This window comes from Oncorhynchus keta, chromosome 17, assembly GCF_023373465.1.
Source record: "Oncorhynchus keta strain PuntledgeMale-10-30-2019 chromosome 17, Oket_V2, whole genome shotgun sequence".
NCBI lineage: Eukaryota > Metazoa > Chordata > Actinopteri > Salmoniformes > Salmonidae > Oncorhynchus > Oncorhynchus keta.
In genome coordinates, this window is record NC_068437.1 from 7,837,954 (window position 1) to 7,863,401 (window position 25,448).

The following is a 25,448-nucleotide window of genomic DNA, read 5'->3' on the forward strand; positions in this document are numbered from 1 at the left end:
ATTATAATTAGCAGAGGAACAGAAACAGCAATATGATTTAATATACACATTGAGACTCATACTGCAAAGAAATTAATGTCCTTGAGCAATATTAATGGAAGAATGCTTTTCAGACGGACTACGTATTATTAGGTCAGAGTTTTGTTTGTATGAATGCATGCAGTAGTGTATTGATCAGAAATGGCTTATACATTGACCTCGTCCCCAGGCTCAATTGGTTCAACAGAGTGAGAGCTGGCTTGGGGGACGAGATTACTTATACATAGGCTAGTTTACTGGAATAAGTAATCTCATGAGTTTCTGCCAAACAGGTAAGATAATCAGGCCATGGTTAAAAAATGATTAATTGTTCCTATTCTCATAGGATTTGTAGAGAATCTTTGTGTAGCATATAATAAAATCAATTTGGAAGATATTGGGTGTGCGTGTGTGTAGGGAGGTGAGGGGGAAGAGAAAATATCACCTCAGATCCCCTCAGCATGATTCTAAGCCCACACGTGTTGCAGCTAGTCTGTCCCCATTGCCAATCGCATGGATGACAGATGAACAAATCTCCCTCACCCTGGCCCAATGAAAAACCCATCTCCTTTCACATTCAGCAGGCTCTCAGCAAATGGGGCTGCTATTTAGAGAAAATATGTGTCCCAAATGGCACCATAGTCCCTATTTAGTGCACTACATTTGACCAGGGCCCATAGGGCTCTGGTCAAAAGTAGTGCATAGGGAATAGGCTGTGATTTGGGATGGAACCAAGGTCTTTGTGTCTTTGCTCCCCAAATGGCCCATGAACACATTAAGACGGAACAGATCAAATAGCTACATATTAGGAATTTTACAGAACCATTTCAGGCTGGCCCGGACTGAATATAAATGTATCAATGTGATATCATCCTCTTTTTGGATAGAATTCAAGTGTCTTTATGCATGGGTGTATCGTTGTAAGCTTTTAACACATAGGAGTGTAAGTGTGATATTGAGAAGGTACTACTACAGTACAGCATGTATAGATTAAGTGAATGGATCCTAGCACTGAACCCTGTGGGGCACCACAGGTTATGGACTCCTCCCATCTTTCTAATAATGAGGTATTGCTTTCAGTTAGAAAGGAAGGTACAGTACCACCAAACATATTACAGGGGCAGGGGACAGCCTACAAACACATAGAATGAACAATGACAAGCATTTACAATAAATTGATGTAAATCGCAATGCACTCTGGATGATTTTAGGCATAACTGTTAAATGATACCATCAATTCCAAATTAGCTTTAGTTTAACAGTACATTACTGTAAATATTTGCTTTATTTCAAATGGTATTGTAATTCTACTTGACAGAATACAGTCGTATTCGTCGAATATCGTTACACGTTTTGGTGTTTTGTAACAGATGTCTCTTTCCCATCAAATGACAGGTGCACAGTGCACTGTTTAGATGCTGGAATTCTTTTGGAGTGGACGATTGTGCACAAGTAGCCTACTTTAAAAAAAAGAGAGATTTGTTTAACAATCAGATGAGAACATCATGACTGCTTGTGTTAACTCCACATTAAATTGCACTACATGTGTACTGTTAAAATACATGTCTTTTACTATTAGGCCCATAAAAAAAAGTGCACGTCAAATAGGAATTCCCATTAAAAAAATGTACACCCCCGAATGTCACAGTATAATTTACACTCTGCCTGCATGTCCTAACTCTTATGTGAAATTAGTTAGCTGGGGGGGGGGGGATCTTACTAACGACTCCATTGATCACCTGTGCTAAAGAAACGAATGACTGTTGCCATAGAAACACTGTGTGTGTTTTATCTTTCACACAAACTATAGAGTGTTGTGTGGTGTTGGACTGTCTCTCTCAGGGCCTGTTTGGACATCTCCTCAGCCAAGTGTGAATAACAGGCTCCAGGAGGGCTCTGTGTGTGTGTGTGTGTGTGTGTGTGTGTGTGTGTGTGTGTGTGTGTGTGTGTGTGTGTGTGTGTGTGTGTGTGTGTGTGTGTGTGTGTGTGTGTGTGTGTGTGTGTGTGTGTGTGTGTGTGTGTGTGTGTGTGTGTGTGTGTGTGTGTGTGCACATGTGTGTGTACGGGAGCAGGAGCATTTTTGTGACATGTGCCATCGTGTTGAGGCCTATTTTTACACTGTTCAGGCTTAATTCAGATGAGTATTTAACAGTTAGTGAATATATCCATGAAGAGGGGGAATTCGACTGCGAGTTGCTTGGTCTTCTGTTGTCCCTCTGCATTCTTCCCACGTTTCTCCCATATTTAGCTCACCATAGGATTACATTTAGTAAAGAAAAGTTAAAACCACTGTCTTCCATGCTTTCTTTTCGGACAGTCATGCTTTTGATTTATTGTCTTATGATGTATTGCTTTATTGCCCCCCTACCTTACACTATTTAGCGTTGTTACTTGGAATTGCGTAGTTACTTAAATAGCATTGTTACTTAGTGCCCAAGTTGCTGCTCCTTAGAAGTGTATCAAGGGGGGTGGGGATGGCACAATGGTAGTGATCAGAGATGATGACCAACCCAAACTAATCACTTAACTCTTTGCTGAGTATACAGTACCTCTAGAGTCTAGACTGAAAGTGAAATAGGCAGTTATAGTATCAATGAGGTAGATTGGACAGCATCATCCCTCACATCCAAGCCTGTGATATATACTGAGGTGGTCACTGCACTTCTAATTGAATAATTCACATAATTCATATCTATAGTCTAGCTTTTTGTTCTATATTCTGAGTAAACCATTTAACCAAATTGTCATTGATATACTGTTTCATATCTTCAGACTCTATAGCATGGGATTAAATGTAACCATTGTGCTGTCACTGGGACTGGCTTTGTGGCTTTACTGAACAGGTAGTCTCTCGTGACAGCCTTAAAGGGGCAATCCGCAGTTGAAACAATAACAAAGCTTCCACAATACAGAGGAGAGCCATGATGAGTGAATGAGTCAAGCCACTGCAAAAAAACGTGCTTCGCTACTCCACGTACAGTGTCAAAAATGGGTTGGGATTGCTGTTTGAAATATTTCAGTTAGTTTAATATTGTCAACCTGGACTCATAGCTCTGTATTCGATCAAGCCTACGTTGCAATATTTATGGAGCATGTCAAATATAGTCTCGCGTGGCCATCCTTCCAAATCTCGTCTCGTGGGTCGTTCCAAGAATAGAGTACATTTTGCATCCCTTTGATGCAGAATTGTGCACCAATATTGAATTGTACCCTTTGATATAGACCACATGGAAAGTTCAATACATTTTGACATGAATAAAGACTTGCAAAAGTGCAAAAAAATATGGATTTTGACATGTCCCTCATCCTGTTTTTTTTCCTACATCTATATTAAATTAGAAAACAAATATGAGTGCTTCTTATTGAAAAATGATGATGGTTTCGTGCCTACTGAACGGGACCCAGAAGTATCTCGTTACCCATCAGCTGCCATAGTTACATGCTCGAGGTAGAAGTTGCTCTCAACCACAGACGTAGATGTCTGTTAGTGTGATCAACTGGGTGTGAAAACGGGGTCATCGGCACTCCACGAACTGTTTTAGCCTGCTGAGCTAAAGCCTTAGGAATAAGCTCAGGGAGCTAAAGTGAGTCTTCAGGTCTCAGACAAGGTTGCTAATTACCTTTACACCAGAAAGTGGCTAGTCTGGATAACTTCAGTAATTGAAGACTCTTCCTTCTTCTTCCCCCAGACATGATGACTTGAAAGAGATGCTGGACAGCAACAAAGACTCCCTGAAGCTGGAAGCTATGAAGAGGATTGTGGCTGTGAGTACTGATCTCTTAATCTCCACTGTCAACCACCACCATCTTCAACAACAAAAAACTCACTGGGTGAATCTCAGAAGTCTTTCCTTGATTACTCAGGTGGAGGCGAGAAATCAAGCACATTAGGAATCTTTGGGAAAAACGTTCAATATTCTCTCTCTCAAAATAACCAAACGGGAGTAAAAAGAGAAACACAGACTCAATATTTTCGAAGAGGATTCACTGTCACCTTGACACCTTCTGTCCATCAATTACTCAAAAAAACTGTTTTCAGTGCTTTTGCTGTAATTTTGACATTTTCCACCCCATGTCCTTGGTAAAGTTTCAGATCTTACTCGTTGAGTAATTCTGATTTCTGTAAACACAGTAGCCCACACTATTTTGGAAATCATAGATGGCTTTCATCCTATATCCTTCCATATATTATATCCTTCTAGTGGTTGATAAAGGGTCACAGTCCAAGCTTCGACAACCATCCGTAGGCTTTAGTCTTCAAACTTGTGTGAGTTACCCTCCTGGCTGTCCCAATTAGCACATACGTCAGTGGCACCCTTTGCATTTTCCAATCGACATCTATTATGAATACAGTAGCTTTTAAAATATTCATGACATCAATTATGTAATTGTAAAGGCAGAACAGTTTATTTTCTGGAGTACGCTTTCTCTTTCCTCTTTCGCATAAATCATTTCCACCTCTGCTACTGTCGAAAATGTGCTCCTGATAACAAGAATAGCCTGAGGTATTGAGTTTGAATATCTGCCGTTCCTAAGACTGATCCCAGACGTCCCATCAAGGACGACAGCTGTAAGAGAAGGCGAGAGAATATTCATTATTGGTGTCAGTTTCTTACTACTGAAGCAGAGCAGCCGTCACTGCATAATTTATATCTGAGAATAGTTAGAGAGGTGGAGGGGAAAATGAAGCTAGGCCGAGGTAAGTTTGTGGTCAAATATAAGTCCGTTCGACTGCGAATGTAGGTTGCCTGCCGCCAGTACTGTTACACAAAGTATAAGGTTTCAAGTTCAGTCTACTTTGACAAAAGGATAGGATAATTAGTTAACATCTTTTAAAGCCATGCTGTCTTAAAATATATTCCAAGAACACAGGATGAGATGTTACTATCCTTTGTGCAAGCACTTCCAAGAGTTAATGAACAGTGAGCGTGGTGAAATTTGGGGAGCGCATCGTCAGTAGTGTACCTTTGGTTCCTAGGGTGTTTCGGCCTTTCACACTATACACCCTCCTCAAAGGCGGCCAGCGACAGGGTGATCAATCCTAAGCTTGCGTCCCATTCCCAATTAGTCATAGGAGTTGCCTTGTTGTTGATAGCCAACATCCCATGGGACTATGCATGGCAGGGGCGTCCTCCTCCCTGAGTCAAGCATTGTTGACCGCATACCTCCTGGCCCTCTCACTTCGGGGCCCAGCTGGGGTCTTTCCTCTTCATCCAGAGCTACTGACTGCTGCCTTCTGCCGCCTCTGATACAGCTTTGATTGCCGAACGCTGGCTCTGGCCCTTAATTCCCAGGTCTCTAAGCAGTCTGGTTGTAGATGTTGCCACAAAACCTCTGCAGCCCACCTCCACTGGTCGGACTTCTGTGTTCCAGCCATGATGCCGTGCTTCGGCAGCTAGATCAGATGAGTTTTCGCTCATAAGCGTCATCTACTGAGTTTTCCCAGGGTACTGTGAGCTCAATGATGAAGACCTTATTGAGTGAACGGGACCAGAGCACCATGTCAGGTGCAACACAAGTAATATCATCACTGTATGTCAACAACAACAAAAAATACTGTTTATTTTATGAAAATAACTACAAATACAGGTTTTATCATTTCGCTGAGCCTCTTTATATTTATTTTTATATACACAATCCTGATTGGCGGATATAATTGTCTAGGCCAGGGGTGTCAAAAATACGACCCACGGGCCGGATCCGACTGTGAGGGCGTCCAATCCGGCCCTCGTGTGGTTTGAGTTTTAAAAATGTGTGGGAAGGCGACAATATACTTTAAAATAAATCAAACTAAATTGAAATTATGTAGAAATGATTATGGACCTCTATTCAAACAGTTTATTGGCTGTTTACATCTCACTAATAATCACTCACTGCCAGTGAGCATAGAAAATTCCCAAAATAATAGATAGAGGACTATTTTTAGCAAAAATGTTGATGGCTTTGGAAATATAACTAATTGTCAGTGCGGCCAAATGTGGCCCCCAGGGCTAAATGAGTTTGACACCCAGGTCTAGACTCCAGAGTCTACCCTGCTTACCCCTTCAAAGTAGGAGGATACATATGCAAATAAAATATGTGATGTCATGCTGGTGGGCCAAAAACTCCATCTCACCTGAACAGGCTGAAATTCTGGGTGTTTATTTTTTACACTAAAAGGGCATTATCATTTTCAACCTCATAGTGTGGAAATACCATAACAAATCTGATATACATCCCCACCATTCACTGCAATGGTAGATATAACTTTTTGGAATAACGCAAATATTTTAAAAATATAAACGTTCTCTCACAATCAAAATACTGAATTGGGGAAGTCCAATCGTTTGTGAGTTATGACATATACAGTTGAAGTCGGAAGTTTACATACACCTTAGCCAAATACATTTAAACTCAGTTTTTCACAATTCCTGACATTTAATCCTAGTAAAAGTTCTCTGTTTTAGGTCAGTTAGGATCACCACTTTATTTTAAGGATGTGAAATGTCAGAATAATAGTATAAATAATTATTTATTTCAGCTTTTATTTCTTTCATCACATTCCCAGTGGGTCAGAAGTTTACATACACTCAATTAGTATTTGGTAGCATTGTCTTTAAATTGTTTAACTTGGGTCAAACGTTACGAGTAGCCTTCCACAAGCTTCCCACAATACATTTGGTGAATTTTGGCCCTTTCCTCCTGACAGAGTTGGTGTAACTGAGTCAGGTTTGTAGGCCTCCTTGCTTGCACATGCTTTTTCAGATATGCCCACAAATGTTCTATGGGATTGAGGTCAGGGCTTTGTGATGGCCACTCCAATACATTGACTTTGTTGTCCTTAAGCCATGTTGCCACAACTTTGGAAGTATGCTTGGGGTCACCCATTTGCGACCAAGCTTTAACTTCCTGACTGATGTCTTGAGATGTTGCTTCAATATATCCACATCATTTTACTTCTTCACGATGCCGTCTATTTTGTGAAGTGCACCAGTCCCTCCTGCAGCAATGCACCCCCACAACATGATGCTGCCACCCCGGTACTTCATGGTTGGGATGGTGCTCTTCGGCTTGCAAGCCTCCCCCTTTTTCAGTTCCTCACCCTTTTTCAGACCAAAGGACATGTCTCCAAAAGGTACGATCTTTGTCCCCATGTGCAGTTGCAAACCGTAGTCTGGCTTTTTTATGGCGGTTTGTGAACAGTGGCTTCTTTCTTGCTGAGTGGCCTTTCAGGTTATGTCGATATAGGACTCGTTTTACTGATATAGATACTTTTGTACCTGTTTCCTCCAGCATCTTCATCGTCCTTTGATGTTGTTCTTGGATTGATTTGCACTTTTCGCACAAAAGTATGTTCATCTCTAGGAGACGGTATGACGACTGCATGGTCCCATGGTGTTTATACTTGCGTGCTAGTGTTTGTACAGATGGTACCTTCAGGCGTTTGGAAATTGCTCCCAAGGATCAACCAGTCTTGTGGAGGTCTGCAATTGTTTTCTGAGGTCCCATTGTTTTTTAAGACAGCATGGCTTTAAAATATGTTAACCAATTATCCTATCCTTTTGTCAAAGTAGACTGAACTTGAATCAGCTGATGTACGAAGGGCTATATAAATAAATTTGATTTGATGATTTTAATTTTCCCATGATGTCAAGCAAAGAGGCACTTAGTTTGAAGGTAGGCCTTTAAATACATCCAAAGGTACACCTCCAATTGACTTAAATTATGTCATCTAGCCTATCAGAAGCTTCTAAAGCCATGACATTGTTTTATGGAATTTCCCAAGCTGTTTAAAGGCACAGTCAACTTAGTGTATGTAAACTTCTGACCAACTGAAATTGTGATACAGTGAATTGAAATAATCTGTTCCACAGGAGGCTGCTGATTGGAAAACGGCTCATAATAATTGCCAGAACGGTGCAAATGGCTCAACCACATGGAAACCGTGTATTTGATACCATTCCACTTATTCCGCTCCAGCCATTACTACTAGCCCAACCTCCCCAATTAAGGTGCCACCAACCTCCTGTGGTGGGTTCACAATTTTACCTTTTCTGAGATCTCTGCTAAGCAATGAGGAAAGGCGCTAACCTAATCCTAATTCCGGGGCAACAATGGTAACTAGCTATAACTAGTACACACGTGTCCTTCGCCCCTGCCTGTTTGGCAGTGTTTTCCCCCTGCTCTGTTAATGACGGCAAGGGCAGGTGTTCGGCAGGCGGGAGCGAAGGACACTGTTAGTCCAAAATAGGACTCCGGTACACGACATGTGGGGGCGACACCATGTGCTGGTTCGCTAACTAGTAAGCTAGCATACTGTGTCGCAAGCACACAGTGTCGCCCCCGCCTGCGGTGTACCAGAGTAGTTAGCAGTAGGTGGGGACAACATTGGTAGACAGTGTCCTTTGCCCCCACCTGTCGGGCACGGATTTCTCCGGTACACAGCAGGCGGGGGTTACACAATCTGCTAGCTAACTAGCAAGCAAGCACATGGTGTCGCAAACTAGTGTAACAGTGTTGCCTCCGTGCCTCTCCTCGCCCCAACCTGGGCTCGAACCAGGGACCCTCTGCAGACATCAACAACTGACAACCTCGAAGCATCGTTACCTATCGCTCCACAAAAGCCGCGGCCCTTGCAGACCAAGGGAAATGACTACTTCAAAGTCTCAGAGCGAGTGATGTCAACGATTTGAAACGCTATTGGCGTGCACCCCGCTAACCATTTGACACCGGTTACACTAGCTAGTTAGCTAGCACATGGTCTCACTCCAGCCTCCCGCCTGCTGTACTAACTGGAAACGGGGCAACCAGTAGACAGTGTCCTCTTGATCCTGCCTGTCGGGCACTGTTTTCCTGCAGTTCTGTTAACGACGGTGAGGGCAGGCGTGAGTGAAGGACACTCGGATAATACTTTTATCCGAGTGCTCGAGAGGGGTTGTTCATGAAGGAACCAATGGGATGCTCGAGGGGGGCGGGGGTGGGGCAGTCCTGCAGATGCAAGAATGCCCACATGCAGGAACGCCTCGAATTGCGGGCTGCAGTTTACACATTTGTCCTTCTTCCCTCTCTGACTGTAGGCTACTTCCCTCATTGCATGGTGAGATCATATCAATATATCTAATTGATAGGGAAAGACTAGTGAGTGTACAACATAACCTCCGCTTCATGGGATGACATATATGGGCTATAAGGATTATTTATGAAATAAATGTATCATTTGATTATAAATTTCATCCAGAAGCCAGCTGACACCGAACATATCCTTGTAAATGAATTTCTGTTGCAGATATAATAGATAGCTTAGGTACTGATGCATGCATCTATTGAAATGTGTTTCATGCTCACATCCAAGTTTTCATTGGGGTAGATCAAATATAGTATTATTACCCCAAATTGCCTTCCTCGAGCGAGCAAGAGAATGTAGGCAAATTTTATCAAATGGAAACGTGTTCTTAGCGATGGCGTGCAGGAGCTTGCAGGGATTTACTAATTAGCATTTCTGAATCTGAGAGGAAATAGAGCCGAATCTATTGATAAGTCACCTTGTCCGAGAGAGATTTACATGGTTAGCAAAACATTACGCCAGTGTAAGCCTACACGAAACACAGCCCTTATTTTCTAAAATTGCCTATGGGAAAAATGAATGGTGGAAAAACCATGTCCCTGTTTGGCTGCGAGGGTTTATGGGTATTATGGCACCTCCACCATGGGGCTCTATAGCGCAATATATTCCAAAATTCAAACAAAATACATCAGCGACATAATTTAGGAGATTAAGGTTGTGAGCACACTGTTTCTGATCAGATCGACAATTATCTTATAATGTATTTGTGTGGCTATGATGCCATCTTTAGAGCACAGGATTTTCTGCTTGGTTTCCAGAGCATTGAAAGAGAGATAACTAGGCTACTACTGAGGTCTGATGATGCTTCTGACAATATAGTAGGCTAAAAGGCGTGTTGTGGTGTGCAAAATTCTGTTGTAGGCTATTTTGAAAACTGCCGGTGTGTTGTGATTTATGAGCATACCCCTCCTGCATGTGCTGTTGTATAAACTGGTGGCTTTTTCCTCTTTGATGGGCAGCGATCTCAGAAAAGGTAAAATTGTGAACCTGCGACCCAAAATGTATTACATTTACATTTACATTTAAGTCATTTAGCAGACGCTCTTATCCAGAGCGACTTACAAATTGGTGCATTCACCTTATGGCATCCAGTGGAACAGTCACTTTACAATAGTGCATCTAAATCTTAAAGGGGGGTGAGAAGGATTACTTATCCTATCCTAGGTATTCCTTAAAGAGGTGGGGTTTCAGGTGTCTCCGGAAGGTGGTGATTGACTCCGCTGTCCTGGCGTCGTGAGGGAGTTTGTTCCACCATTGGGGGGCCAGAGCAGCGAACAGTTTTGAGCGGGAACGGTACTTCCTCAGTGGTAGGGAGGCGAGCAGGCCAGAGGTGGATGAACGCAGTGCCCTTGTTTGGGTGTAGGGCCTGATCAGAGCCTGGAGGTGCCGTTCCCCTCACAGCTCCGTAGGCAAGCACCATGGTCTTGTAGCGGATGCGAGCTTCAACTGGAAGCCAGTGGAGAGAGCGGAGGAGCGGGGTGACGTGAGAGAACTTGGGAAGGTTGAACACCAGACGGGCTGCGGCATTCTGGATGAGTTGTAGGGGTTTAATGGCACAGGCAGGGAGCCCAGCCAACAGCGAGTTGCAGTAATCCAGACAGGAGATGACAAGTGCCTGGATTAGGACCTGCGCCGCTTCCTGTGTGAGGCAGGGTCGTACTCTGCGGATGTTGTAGAGCATGAACCTACAGGAACGGGCCACCGCCTTGATGTTAGTTGAGAACGACAGGGTGTTGTCCAGGATCACGCCAAGGTTCTTAGCGCTCTGGGAGGAGGACACAATGGAGTTGTCAACCGTGATGGCGAGATCATGGAACGGGCAGTCCTTCCCCGGGAGGAAGAGCAGCTCCGTCTTGCCGAGGTTCAGCTTGAGGTGGTGATCCGTCATCCACACTGATATGTCTGCCAGACATGCAGAGATGCGATTCGCCACCTGGTCATCAGAAGGGGGAAAGGAGAAGATTAATTGTGTGTCGTCTGCATAGCAATGATAGGAGAGACCATGTGAGGTTATGACAGAGCCAAGTGACTTGGTGTATAGCGAGAATAGGAGAGGGCCTAGAACAGATCCCTGGGGGACACCAGTGGTGAGAGCGCGTGGTGAGGAGACAGATTCTCGCCACGCCACCTGGTAGGAGCGACCTGTCAGGTAGGACGCAATCCAAGCGTGGGCCGCGCCGGAGATGCCCAACTCGGAGAGGGTGGAGAGGAGGATCTGATGGTTCACAGTATCGAAGGCAGCCGATAGGTCTAGAAGGATGAGAGCAGAGGAGAGAGAGTTAGCTTTAGCAGTGTGGAGCGCCTCCGTGATACAGAGAAGAGCAGTCTCAGTTGAATGACTAGTCTTGAAACCTGACTGATTTGGATCAAGAAGGTCATTCAGAGAGAGATAGCGGGAGAGCTGGCCAAGGACGGCACGTTCAAGAGTTTTGGAGAGAAAAGAAAGAAGGGATACTGGTCTGTAGTTGTTGACATCGGAGGGATCGAGTGTAGGTTTTTTCAGAAGGGGTGCAACTCTCGCTCTCTTGAAGACGGAAGGGACGTAGCCAGCGGTCAGGGATGAGTTGATGAGCGAGGTGAGGTAAGGGAGAAGGTCTCCGGAAATGGTCTGGAGAAGAGAGGAGGGGATAGGGTCAAGCGGGCAGGTTGTTGGGCGGCCGGCCGTCACAAGACGCGAGATTTCATCTGGAGAGAGAGGGGAGAAAGAGGTCAGAGCACAGGGTAGGGCAGTGTGAGCAGAACCAGCGGTGTCGTTTGACTTAGCAAACGAGGATCGGATGTCGTCGACCTTCTTTTCAAAATGGTTGACGAAGTCATCTGCAGAGAGGGAGGAGGGGGGGGGATTCAGGAGGGAGGAGAAGGTGGCAAAGAGCTTCCTAGGGTTAGAGGCAGATGCTTGGAATTTAGAGTGGTAGAAAGTGGCTTTAGCAGCAGAGACAGAGGAGGAAAATGTAGAGAGGAGGGAGTGAAAGGATGCCAGGTCCGCAGGGAGGCGAGTTTTCCTCCATTTCCGCTCGGCTGCCCGGAGCCCTGTTCTGTGAGCTCGCAATGAGTCGTCGAGCCACGGAGCGGGAGGGAGGACCGAGCCGGCCTGGAGGATAGGGGACATAGAGAGTCAAAGGATGCAGAAAGGGAGGAGAGGAGGGTTGAGGAGGCAGAATCAGGAGATAGGTTGGAGAAGGTTTGAGCAGAGGGAAGAGATGATAGGATGGAAGAGGAGAGAGTAGCGGGGGGAGAGAGAGCGAAGGTTGGGACGGCGCGATACCATCCGAGTAGGGGCAGTGTGGGAGGTGTTGGATGAGAGCGAGAGGGAAAAGGATACAAGGTAGTGGTCGGAGACTTGGAGGGAGTTGCAATGAGGTTAGTGGAAGAACAGCATCTAGTAAAGATGAGGTCGAGCGTATTGCCTGCCTTGTGAGTAGGGGGGGAAGGTGAGAGGGTGAGGTCAAAAGAGGAGAGGAGTGGAAAGAAGGAGGCAGAGAGGAATGAGTCAAAGGTAGACGTGGGGAGGTTAAAGTCGCCCAGAACTGTGAGAGGTGAGCCGTCCTCAGGAAAGGAGCTTATCAAGGCATCAAGCTCATTGATGAACTCTCTGAGGGAACCTGGAGGGCGATAAATGATAAGGATGTTAAGCTTGAAAGGGCTGGTAACTGTGACAGCATGGAATTCAAAGGAGGCGATAGACAGATGGGTAAGGGGAGAAAGAGAGAATGACCACTTGGGAGAGATGAGGATCCCGGTGCCACCACCCCGCTGACCAGAAGCTCTCGGGGTGTGCGAGAACACGTGGGCGGACGAAGAGAGAGCAGTAGGAGTAGCAGTGTTGTCTGTGGTGATCCATGTTTCCGTCAGTGCCAAGAAGTCGAGGGACTGGAGGGAGGCATAGGCTGAGATGAACTCTGCCTTGTTGGCCGCAGATCGGCAGTTCCAGAGGCTACCGGAGACCTGGAACTCCACATGGGTCGTGCGCGCTGGGACCACCAGATTAGGGTGGCCGCGGCCACGCGGTGTGGAGCGTTTGTATGGTCTGTGCAGAGAGGAGAGAACAGGGATAGACAGACACATAGTTGACAGGCTACAGAAGAGGCTACGCTAATGCAAAGGAGATTGGAATGACAAGTGGACTACACGTCTCGAATGTTCAGAAAGTTAAGCTTACGTAGCAAGAATCTTATTGACTAAAATGGCTAGCTGGCAGTGGCTGCGTTGTTGACTTTGTAGGCTAGCTGGCAGTGGCTGCGTTGTTGACACTACACTAATCAAGTCGTTCCGTTGAGTGTAATAGTTTCGACAGTGCTGCTATTCGGGGGCTAGCTGGCTAGCTAGCAGTGTTGATTACGTTACGTTGCGTTAAAAGAACGACAATAGCTGGCTAGCTAACCTAGAAAATCGCTCTAGACTACACAATTATCTTTGATACAAAGACGGCTATGTAGCTAGCTATGTAGCTAGCTACGATCAAACAAATCAAACCGTTGTACTGTAATGAAATGAATATAAAATGTATATGCCATATCTCACAATCGATTGGACTTATCCAATTTAGTATTTTTGTTGTGACAGAGCGTTTATATTTTTCGTAGATTTGCGAAGATATATCTAGTAGTGCAGCGAGTGGCGGGCTTATTAACCCTGCGACTACCTGGTCTCAGAGCATTTCGTATTATTCTGTACGTAATTCCGAGAAACCAATTTAGTATGATATGTTACGTTTGGTATGGTTACATAAAACAGATGATTACTTAAGTCAACAACGATAGGAGGGTGGTTGGTCGGTGTGGATAAACGTCTAGCAAACCCAACGTTTTTTTTTTGTGTTGTGGAGCTGTGTGCACAGTGATGAGGTCATCAGTCAGCAACGAGGAAATGTCACCATGAAATTGCTCAGAGAACAGGTTCAATCCATCTGCCCGGGGATGACTTCAGTATTGTCACCATGTGACGTGACAACAGCTACATCTCATTGTGTGTGTGTGTGTGTGTGTGTGTGTGTGTGTGTGTGTGTGTGTGTGTGTGTGTGTGTGTGTGTGTGTGTGTGTGTGTGTGTGTGTGTGTGTGTGTGTGTGTGTGTGTGTGTGTGTGTGTGTGTGTGTGTGATGTCATATTGCTGGGTTTCCCTTTAAAGCTGGAATCCTTCATTGCTGAAACTGCCACGTCAGTTTGGGATTTCACGACAACAAAGTTACTGCAAACAACAAACACTGCTTTTTTTCCCCCTCTTGATCATCACTGCATTCGCAATAGAACAGCAGAACATGTACTACAGTGGAGCCTGGCGGGAGAAGCTATAGGAGGACGGGCTCAATGTAATGTCTAGAACTGAATACATTTTTACCATATCAAACATATGAAATCATGTGTTTGACTCCATTCCACATGGACATAATATCTTTCTTTAAAGCCCACACTGTCATTTGAGATTCAGGCTACTGTCTGCTGCTATGCATTTGAGTGTTCATCATTTCTCACTAATCCAATAACATACGGCTAAATGGATGGTTTTGACAGTGCAGTCCAGTGTGTGACTGTTCTGTACTGGGTTTGTGATCCCCAGATGATCGCCAGAGGGAAGAATGCCTCGGACCTCTTCCCAGCAGTGGTGAAGAATGTGGCCTGCAAGAACATCGAGGTAAGTCTTGGAGCCAGCCAGCCATCCCACATATACTGTAGCATGAAGTTGAGGTCACATATACATTTATTTTTCAGGGGGGTACTGGCGTTACTTTTTTAGATCTTTGAGCCGTGCATAGGCCTATATATCAAACTGTTAATACCTTTCATTGGAGAAATTGCCCGTTATTTTCATTTTGTAAACTATCTCAAGCAGACAGCGAAGCAAACAATATAGAGGCACAAGAGTAGTTGAAGGCTTGGCAATGTTTAGGTTGTCTTGCATCCAGACTGAATATTGCTCTGTTTCATGTGAAACAAGGTGTGGATGCGAGGCAAATATTAAGGTGATGGTTTTTCTTATATCCAATGATGTGTTGTACCGTCATGTCTCAAGTTCCCCCCCCTCTCTCCTCTTCCCCGACCTCTTCACTATCTCAGGTGAAGAAGCTGGTCTATGTGTACCTGGTGCGCTATGCTGAGGAGCAGCAGGATCTGGCTCTGCTCTCCATTTCAACCTTTCAGAGAGGCCTGAAGGTCAGTCACCTTGCCCATAACCACAGATCTAGCATTAGATATCCTACCCCCTGATCGTAACCTTAACCATTGGAGGGAGATAAAGATATCTGACCCTGGACCTGTGGTGAGCGGCAACTTCTATCTACTCTGGAGTAAAGGGGGTCCATTGAGTTGGGAACACGTGACATGATCCGATGGTGGTGTTATGACAAGACAAAAATAGTTCGATTATCAAAGTCGTAAGATCATTATTTCTTTCTTCGCACACAGACACATACACAGCAGGAGCAGGGGATTCCTCTCCAGCCATTTTACAATAACCATCTGTTTCACCTGCTCTCCTACTGGAGATGAGATTCCAGAGGTGGTTAATAAAAAATAGCTAGGTCTCATCTCTCTCTCTCTCCCCTTTCCATTTCCAGTGTTCACCCCTTTTTTCCCCCCTTCCAATCTCTCTCTCACACACAGATTAATAGCCAATCGATAGTTAATTCTGAGATTAGAGTTCTCGTTTTTTTGTCACTCTATCCTCGCTGCCACACATAAGGCTGCTGCTAGGTCCAACTAGGTCCAAAAAGTACATGTAGCATATCAGTAAGTTTCTCTATGATTGATGGTCATGGTGGGTTTTTTGTTAGTTTTTTTGTTGTTGTTGAATTTTTACCCCCTTTTTCTCCCCAATTTCATGGTATCCAATTGTTAGTAGCTACTATCTTGTCTCATCGCTACAACTCCCGTACGGGCTCGGGAGAGACGAAGGTTGAAAGTCATATGTCCTCCGATACACAACTCAACCAAGCCGCACTGCTTCTTAACACAGCGCGCATCCAACCCGGAAGCCAGCCGCACCAATGTGTCGGAGGAAACACCATGCACCTGGCAACCTTGGTTAGCGTGCACTGCGCCCGGCCCGCCACAGGAGTCGCTGGTGCGCGATGAAACAAGGATATCCCTACCGGCCAAACCCTCCCTAACCCGGACGACGCTATGCCAATTGTGCGTCACCCCACTCACCCCCCGGTCGCGGCCGGTTACGACAGAGCCTGGGCGTGAACCGAGAGTCTCTGGTGGCACAGCTGGCACTGCAGTACAGCGCCCTTAACCACTGCGCCACCCGGGAGGCCGGTCATGGTGTTTTTGACACTTCACTGAATTCACACTGGACGTACAGAACCTCCCAGCAGTAAATAATAGCCATATGTATAATAAAGGAAGTAATTGAGTTAATTGAGTCATTCAATGATCTCTTAACATTTCTCTCTCTCTCTCTCTCTCTCTCTCTCTCTCTCTCTCTCTCTCTCTCTCTCTCTCTCTCTCTCTCTCTCTCTCTCTCTCTCTCTCTCTCACTGTTTCTCTCTCTCACTCTCTCTCTCGCTGTTTCTCTCTCTCTCGCTGTTTCTCTCTCTCTCGCTGTTTCTCTCTCTCTCGCTGTTTCTCTCTCTCTCGCTGTTTCTCTCTCTGTCTGTCTTTCTAGGACCCTAACCAGTTGATCCGGGCCAGTGCTCTGCGTGTGCTCTCCAGCATCAGAGTCACCATTATTGTCCCTATCATGATGCTGGCCATCAAAGAGGCTGCCTCCGACATGTCCCCCTATGTGAGGAAGACGGCAGCTCACGCCATCCCCAAACTCTACAGGTATAACATGGGGGGGGGGTCTGTACGAAAGAGATATAGACAGAAAGAGAGAGATAGAATCCAGCTCCTTGACTTCCTGACACATGTCTGTTGTCTCCTCTCAGCTTGGACCCAGAGCAGAAGGACTGTCTGATTGAGGTCATTGAGAAGCTCTTGGCTGATAAAACCACAGTAGGTTAAATATTTCCCGTTAGCCAACTCTGTACGCTCTTTACAAGGGAAACTATGACTGAAAACTTAAGCTCAGTTAAACCCATATTCTGCTTTGGCCTATTGGTGGCATTACAGGCTTGCGTGAATGGTACCATATCAAGTTGTGTTAAGTGTGAAAATGATACTGATGTGCAAATTTTCATGCCTCTGCCAAAGTCAACATATGGCCATTTTTTGAGCTTAGGGTATCTACAGGATTTAGAGAATTTCTCTCCCTCTGACTGTGCCTGCAGCTAGTGGCAGGTAGTGTTGTCATGGCCTTTGAGGAGGTGTGTCCTGAGCGCATAGACCTGATCCATAAGAACTACCGTAAACTGTGTAACCTGCTGATCGACGTGGAGGAGTGGGGTCAGGTGGTCATCATCAACATGCTCACTCGCTACGCCCGGACGCAGTTCCTCAACCCCAACATGAACGTGAGTACAGCAGGTCCCCGCATACTGTGTCTTCGTGGTTGTGTGTTTGTTTGTGTGTGGGTGTGCGTGTGTGTGTGTGTGTGTGTGTGTGTCTGTGTTACTCCACTCATCCATCCCTCTCTCTATAGGAATCCCTGTTGGAGGAGGGTGGTGGAGAGAAGGCCTTCTATGGCTCTGATAATGATGATGACACCGATGATGAGGAAGACAAAGAGGAGAAGGAGAAGAAGAAGACTGAGGCGACTGCCATTGTCAAGAGGAAGCCTTATGTGATGGACCCAGACCACCGGCTACTGTTGAGGAATACCAAGCCCCTACTGCAGAGTCGAAACGCAGCAGTGAGTATAATACAACTATTACTACTGCTACGACTTCTACTACTACCAGTACTACTACTACTACTATTCTAATGATTATTTGTCTCTTCTTCCTTCTCTCTTCTCTCTAGGTGGTGATGGCTGTGGCTCAGCTATATTTCCACCTGGCACCCAAAGCGGAGGTAGGCGTCATTGCCAAGGCTCTGGTGCGCCTCATGAGGAGTCACAGGTCAGTGTCGCCTTTCTTTCCCATTGTCTTCCCAGAGATGGAGTCATTGTAACCGACGTGTTGCCATGAACTCTCTATACTCAGTACAGCTTCGTCATGCTATATGGCGTGAGACAGTGCTCTCTTTCCATTTGAGAAACTCCACACCCTGTTCTAAATTTGTTAGAGAATTCTCTTATCTACTACATTGTCATAACTTCTATGGTTATATTAGTGTCATTCATTTACATAGGTAGGGTTTTAATTTGACCAGTTTCTCACAGCGGCGAAATAATCCTGCAGCAACAGGGAATGAGAATTATTATGTGGATAATAATTAATGGACATTTTTGTAGGGGTTAATCCATTTTTCATTAGAGCAAATCAAGTCTGATATTTTAGAGGAAATTACAAACTTTAGAAGCCTTGTTAAACCTTGAATAAGCTACGAGTTTGTATTTCACACAACAGGGTGATCAAATTAAGATCCTACACCTGTGAATTAGACTTTTTATATTGTTTGAATATTATTAATATAACTCTAATCTAGAGTCCACATGAATGGGGCCATAAGACAAGAACAGGCACAAACAGTAAACAATGTCACAAAAAGCAAGGAAATTGTTGTCTCTCATCCTGGCGGTCTAGCACCTGCTCTTTAGTTTATTTCTGGTGTTGTGGAGCTGCGTGCACAGTGATGAGGTCATCAGTCAGCAACGAGGAAATGTCACCATGAAATTGCTCAGAGAACAGGTTCAATCCATCTGCCCAGGGATGACTTCAGTATTGTCACCATGTGACGTGACAACAGCTACATCTCATTGTGTGTGTGTGTGTGTGTGTGTGTGTGTGTGTGTGTGTGTGTGTGTGTGTGTGTGTGTGTGTGTGTGTGTGTATGTGTGTGTGTGTGTGTGTGTGTGTGTGTGTGTGTGTGTGTGTGTGTGTGTGTGTGTGTGTGTGTGTGTGTGTGTGTGTGTGTGTGGAGAGGCAGCTGCATGTAATTAATTATATTAATGTCCTCTCTCGCTCCCTGCCCCCCCCCCCCTTTCTATCCCCATGTAGTGAAGTGCAATATGTCGTCCTTCAGAATGTGGCAACGATGTCCATCAAGAGAAGGGTGAGTCATAACTCCAACAATATCTCCAAAGGGTGCAAAAGGGGTATTGAATGGTAAAATTGATTCCAAATTGTTTAGGGGCTGATTGTTTGGAACCGAGGAGGTACTGCATGGGGTCTGCAGCACGATCTAAAATTGTACATGTTATTTGTCTCTGTGTTTTCCAGGGGATGTTTGAGCCCTATCTGAAGAGTTTCTACATCCGCTCCACAGACCCAACCCAAATTAAAGTCCTCAAGGTGACCAAACACTTCTCACATTGACATGCATTCCTTTTCGTGTTACAGTATGCTGCAACACGTTGACATTTCAGAACTTTAATTATAGTCTTGATTGTTTTGTCAGCTGGAGGTTTTGACCAATTTGGCCAACGAGACAAATATATCCACCATCCTGAGAGAATTTCAGGTATAGTAAAAATGGTGAAGACTTCTGTTTAGCTTGACTGCCATTTGTGATAAGGATGATCATTTGTTTTGCTTTCCTGTGTGTTTGTCGCTAGGGGTACATGGCAGTACAGTACACGTCTGCCTACAGTGGGTTAACTTCCTTCCATGTTTTCTCTCTGGCAGACGTACATTAAAAGCAATGATAAGGACTTTGTGGCAGCCACCATCCAGGCCATCGGCCGCTGTGCCACCAACATTGGGGAGGTGAGGGACACCTGTCTCAACGGCCTGGTGCAGCTGCTCTCCAACCGCGATGGTGAGTAGACGTCTTCCCGGTCAGACACGCGTGACATTTTTCAGTCTCTCCATCACCAAGATCTCACGTATCACATCTGTCCAATCATCGACCACGGGCGCCTCTTGTTGTAACCATTTTTTTTTTTAGTCGGGGCTTTCTTACTTGCTACTAGAAGTATCCCAATCAACTGTTTGCCTAAAGCATCGCTGAGATCAAATGTAATGCACCCTAAATACAGGGCCTCCCCTCTGAATGGGACATCAACACTAAATACGGCTTCCATTCCTTTATGGACATCCTGCCAGTATGGAACAAGCTTAGGGCATTCCCAAAATATGTGGTAATGGTTTGCTTCAATGGGCCCTCATAATCTCCAACACTCCATTCCATTACCCTGAGGGTTAAAGAACGGCATCATATTTTTCCATCCAAATTCCCCACAAGTCAAATAGCTTGTTGATTTCCATTGTAATTGGCATAGAGTTTCCCACTCATCCACAGAAATGACCATGTTACCCTCCCTTTCCCATTTCTCCTTTTATATACACAGTATAGTGTGTTTTCAGATTTGTACTTTAAGAAGTCATTGTATTCTCATGTAGTCTCAGAGTCCTCCACCTTTTATGATTTCATCAAATCGGTGACATATTTTGAGATATTAATGGAAATCTTCACGTTCTAATCCTTGGCTCTCTCTTAATACTTGGAAGCTTTGAAGTGCCCCCTTGTGTGCTAAATTACAGTAGGCTGAGAGGCCTCTTGTTGCCCATCCTTTAAACTGGTTATCTCATATATCTTCTCTCCTCCCACCATATCCATCACTTTAATGTTGTAATTCTGTCTAATCCATTGACTCAGGGGTTCTATAAATAGCGTGAAGAGGAGGGGCGAGGCCAGGCATCCCTGTGTCAAACCCTGTTCTTATACAAACTGGTTTGAGAGGTCACCATTGATTTTAATTCTTGCTAATGGTCTATCATATAATGCCTGAAAGGCTTTAATAATGTCCTAACTGAATAGATATAGGCCCATCTGACAGGATCAAAAGCCTTCTCAGCATCCAGGCCCAATGCAATGGCTTCTACCTTATTCTTTTTGAAATGTATCATAATTTGTAATGTTTGTGTAATATTGTACTGAGTGTGTCTGTCGGATAAAGCCTGTTTGGTCTAAGTGAATGAGCTCTGGTAAGATATTTTCTATTTTTCTAGTTGAATAGATGTGTATAGTTTTAATGCAAATTTAGGACCGAGATCCACGAGGGGATCTCACCTTTCTGAAATGCCCAGTTACAGGCTGCAAGTAAACTTGGGATAATCTATTCTCTAAATGATTTCTACCGTTCAGAGGTGAAACCGTCCGTACCCAAGGATTTGTTTGCTTTGGTACCAGTAATAGCTGTATTTAATTCCTCTGTGGTCATTTCTGAGCTTAACATCTCATTCTGTTCTTCGATGATGGTGGGTACTGTAAGATCAGTGAGTAAGAAAATGTGTCTATTTGTAAGTCATTGTCAAAGTGTGATTGGGAGTGTAGGTTTCTGTACAGTATTTCAAAGCTCTCTCGTATCCCTTCTACTTTATGTTGAATTATTTTGGTTTGTGGGTTCCTTATCTTGTAGACAATTATATCTGCTTCCCCCATAAGGAAATTAAGTAACAATTTTCCCATAAGGACCTTTTAGCTCAGCCCATTATATTTTCCGCAAATTATACTTTTTTAATCTATTTATTTTCTTTATTTATCTCTCTCATTAACCCACGCAACATACATTTGAATAATTGTCACTAATTGGCCCGGGGGGGGGGGGAGTGCTGAATCATTTGTGGGAGACTGTTGCCCTGTAATTCTTTCAGTCTATAGTCTAATAGTTTCATAGACTTACTGCCTACTTCATAGTACTTCTGTTGTAGGAATATACTTTTTATTTTCTTCTTGGAAGTGCATTTTCTTCCATTTTATTCTTCATCTTTTTAATTTCTTGTTTCAGCTTGTTTTAACTGAGATTGCAGTTTATTAAGTTTCTCTCGTCTATTGTTCTTTAAAAGAGATGTAGAGGCGATCATTTCCCACCTCATTACAGCTTTGCATACATCCCAGAGCACAGTCGTTGTCATTCTGTTCCAAATAGGTTTAAATGTCCAGATGAATTTGTACCTTCATCTGTGGGTTATTCAAAATACTTGAGTTCAACCTCCGGAGAGTCGATCTTGGTCGATTATTCAAACACATGGACATACACTGAGTATACTAAACATTAGGAACACCTTCCTAATATTGACTTGCACCCCCCCCCCATGTTGGATGCTGACCCATGTTGACGCCAACAGTTGTATCTTAGAAAATTCTTGATACACACAGGAAAATGTTGAGCGTGGAAATACCAGCAGCGTTGCAGATCTTGATGCAAACTGGTGCGCCTGGCACCTACTACCCATACCCCGTTCAAAGGCACAGTGTATTCAGACCCCTTGACCTTTTCCACATTTTGTTACGTTACAGCCTTATTCTAAAATGGATTAAATTGTATTTCCCCCTGAATCATTATACACACAATACCCCATAATAACAAAGCAAAAACAGATTTTTTTTGGTGCAAATTTATTAAAAATGAAAACGTAAATATAACATTTACGTAAGTATTCAGAACCTTTACTCAGTACTTTGTTGAAACACCTTTGGCAGCGATTACAGCCTTGAGTCTTCTTGGGTATGACGCTACAATTTGGCACACCTGTATTTGGGGAGTTTCTCCCATTCTTCTCTGCAAATCCTCTCAAGCTCTGTCAGGTTGGATGGGGAGCATCACTGCACAGCTATTTTCAGGTCTCTCAAGAGTTGTCCTGTTGGAAGGTGAACCATCGCCCCCAGTCTGAGAATCGTTAAGGTGCCTTTTGGCGAACTCCAAGCAAGCTGTCATGTGCCTTTTACTGAGGAGTGGCTTTCGTCTGGCCATTCTACCATAAAGGCCTGATTGGTGGAGTGCTGCAGAGATAGTTGTCCATCTGGAAGGTTCTCCCATCTCCACAGAAAACCTCTGGATCTCTGTCAGAGTGACCATCGGGGTTCTTGGTCACCTCCCTGACCAAGGCCCTTCTCCCCCGATTGCTCAGTTTGGCCGGGCGCCCAGCTCTAGGAAGAGTCTTGTTGGTTCCAAACTTCTTCCATTTACAAATGATGGAGGACACTGTGTTCTTGTCTTGCAGACATTTTTTGGTACCATTCCCCAGAGCTGTGTCTCGACTCAATTCTGTCTCTGAGCTCTATGGACAATTCCTTCGACCTCATGGCTTGGTTGTTGCTCTAACATGCACTGTCAACTGTGGGACCTTATAGAGACAGGTGTGTGCCTTTCCAAATCATGTCCAATCAATTCAATTTACCACGGGTGGACTCCAAGTTGTAGAAACATCTAAATACTTATGTAAACAAGGTATTTTTTTATTGAAAATGTTCCTATATCATATTCCTCAATCATGTGCCTATCTTTACTAAAGGTAAAGATGTAGTGAATCCTATTGTAAACTGAAGAAAAGGGGAAGAAAAGCAAGTACAGTCACGGCTGGTAAACATCTTTTTTTAAGTATTGATTTTCTTACAAATGGGTTTTGGCTGCATTGGGGTCATTCCTGTTGAGTCAAGTTTTGGGTTTGAACGTACATTCATGTCGCCTCCACATATCAGGATTCCCTGTGCTTCAGCTGACATCATATCAAATATTTCCTCTCAACGACCCATGTGATATAACAAACATTCAATGAAGGTTGTGAAATATCAGCATGAACATGTGTCGGTTGCAGAGTTAGTAGTGGCCGAGTCGGTGGTGGTGATTAAGAAGCTGCTGCAGATGCAGCCCGAGCAGCACAGTGACATCATCAAGCACATGGCCAAACTCACCGACAACATCCAGGTACGTGGACGTTGGACTCTGATCTTAACTTTGACCCCATAGTCTAACTACATGAGGTGCTCTTTTTCTTGTCATAATTAATGTATTTTTAAAGCATATTTGTCCCCAAACCTTCACAACAGTCCTGCTTGGTTGTGCTGTCAGTTTGTTTTGAGTAAGCAACAAATAGGCACTTTTGTTGAACAAATGAAATGTTAATTGTATTGTGTTACAATTGTATTGTATTATGATTGTATTTCAGGAATTGTAACATATGACCGAGAGCCAGAGCTAGCTCTCCCAGTTTCTCCACTTGACCCAGCCTGTTTGCATGCCCAATGTTCATGCGCTGTCTGCCTACACAGGTGCCCATGGCGCGGGCCAGTATCCTGTGGTTGATCGGGGAGTATTGCGAGCACGTTCCCAAGATCGCTCCGGATGTCCTGAGGAAGATGGCCAAGACCTTCACCAATGAGGAAGACATCGTCAAGCTGCAGATCATCAACCTGGCTGCCAAACTCTACCTGACCAACTCCAAACAGGTGATGCAGTTATAATGCATTTAGGACTTGTGATGAGCATGTATGACGCCGTTATGTGTTATAACCATCTCCTGGCTGACAAACTCTACGTGGCCAACTCCGAACAGGTGCCAGCATCTACACTGAATAAAAATATAAACACAACATGTAAAATGTTGGTCCCATGTTTCATGAGGTGAAATGAAAGATTCTAGAAATGTTCTATACATGTAAAAAGCTTAAATCTCTCAAATGTTGTCCACAAATTTGTTTACGTCCCTGTTAGTGAGCATTTATCTTTTGCCAAGATAATCCATCCACCTGACAGGTGTGGCATATCAAGGAGCTGATTAAACAGCATGATCATTACACAGGTGCACCTTGTGCTGGGGACAATAAAAGGCCACTCTAAAATGTGCAGTTTTGTCACACAACACAATACCACAGATGTCTCAAGTTTTGAGGGAGTGTGCAATTGGCATGCTGACTGCAGGAATGTCCAACAGAGCTTTTTGTCAGAGAATTGAATGTTAATTTCTCTACCATAAGCTGCCTCCCACGTCGTTTAAGAGAATTTGGCAGGACGTCCAACCAGCCTCGCAACCGCAGACCACGTGTATGGTGTTGTGTGGGCAAGCGGTTTGCTGATGTCAACATTGAGGGCCCCATGATAGGGTTATGGTATGTGCCAGCATAAGCAACGGAAAACGAACACAATTGCATTTTATCGATGGCAATTTGAATGCACAAAGATATCTTGAGGCCCATTCTCGTGCCATTCAGCTGCCGCCATCACCTCATGTTTCAGCATATGAGAATAAGACAGGCACAGCACTAGGCTATATTTTCCATTTGTCTTTATTCCCCCTTCTATGCCATGGTTCTCTTGGGAACAGCTGGTACAGCAGCTTGTATTTGTAAAGCCTTTACCAAAACACTGAGAAAACAGTGGGTTTAGTATGGCCACGTCCTTTCGCGCCCCAGCTTCGCAGCAGTGTCTTGTATTAAACCCTTTCCCAAGATGGCAGAGAAGCAAGTAATGTTGTTCTCATTTTACTGCACAAGCAGGCTTACTCCCTTTTTGGATAAAAACACTTCCATCTCACCATTAAAGCATATTTTCCATAGGTAGGGAGTGATTTAGACTTCCAGCATGATTCATTATGGTACAGCCAAGGCCCTTGTACAGTCGTTA

The 25,448-nt window shown here is 44.3% G+C and overlaps 2 protein-coding genes across 14 annotated transcripts in view; one reads left to right on the plus strand and one right to left on the minus strand.

The window, feature by feature from the left end:
• Positions 1 to 25,448, minus strand: part of prdm11 (PR domain containing 11) — a 362,582-nt gene that overhangs the window by 120,399 nt on the left and 216,735 nt on the right. The window lies entirely within an intron of this gene.
• The window catches only part of LOC118396354 (AP-3 complex subunit beta-2), a 96,500-nt gene that overhangs the window by 41,270 nt on the left and 29,782 nt on the right, over positions 1 to 25,448 (plus strand). For all 12 annotated transcript variants that reach the window (XM_052465368.1, XM_052465369.1, XM_052465370.1 and 9 more), the window contains exons 2-15: positions 3,708 to 3,783; positions 14,676 to 14,750; positions 15,173 to 15,268; positions 16,725 to 16,885; positions 16,990 to 17,056; positions 17,332 to 17,514; positions 17,643 to 17,852; positions 17,963 to 18,060; positions 19,102 to 19,156; positions 19,324 to 19,395; positions 19,502 to 19,564; positions 19,729 to 19,861; positions 23,644 to 23,753; positions 24,098 to 24,274. In XM_052465368.1, the coding sequence (XP_052321328.1) occupies positions 3,708 to 3,783; positions 14,676 to 14,750; positions 15,173 to 15,268; positions 16,725 to 16,885; positions 16,990 to 17,056; positions 17,332 to 17,514; positions 17,643 to 17,852; positions 17,963 to 18,060; positions 19,102 to 19,156; positions 19,324 to 19,395; positions 19,502 to 19,564; positions 19,729 to 19,861; positions 23,644 to 23,753; positions 24,098 to 24,274 (1,576 nt within the window). The remainder of the gene's footprint in view (positions 1 to 3,707; positions 3,784 to 14,675; positions 14,751 to 15,172; positions 15,269 to 16,724; positions 16,886 to 16,989; positions 17,057 to 17,331; positions 17,515 to 17,642; positions 17,853 to 17,962; positions 18,061 to 19,101; positions 19,157 to 19,323; positions 19,396 to 19,501; positions 19,565 to 19,728; positions 19,862 to 23,643; positions 23,754 to 24,097; positions 24,275 to 25,448) is intronic.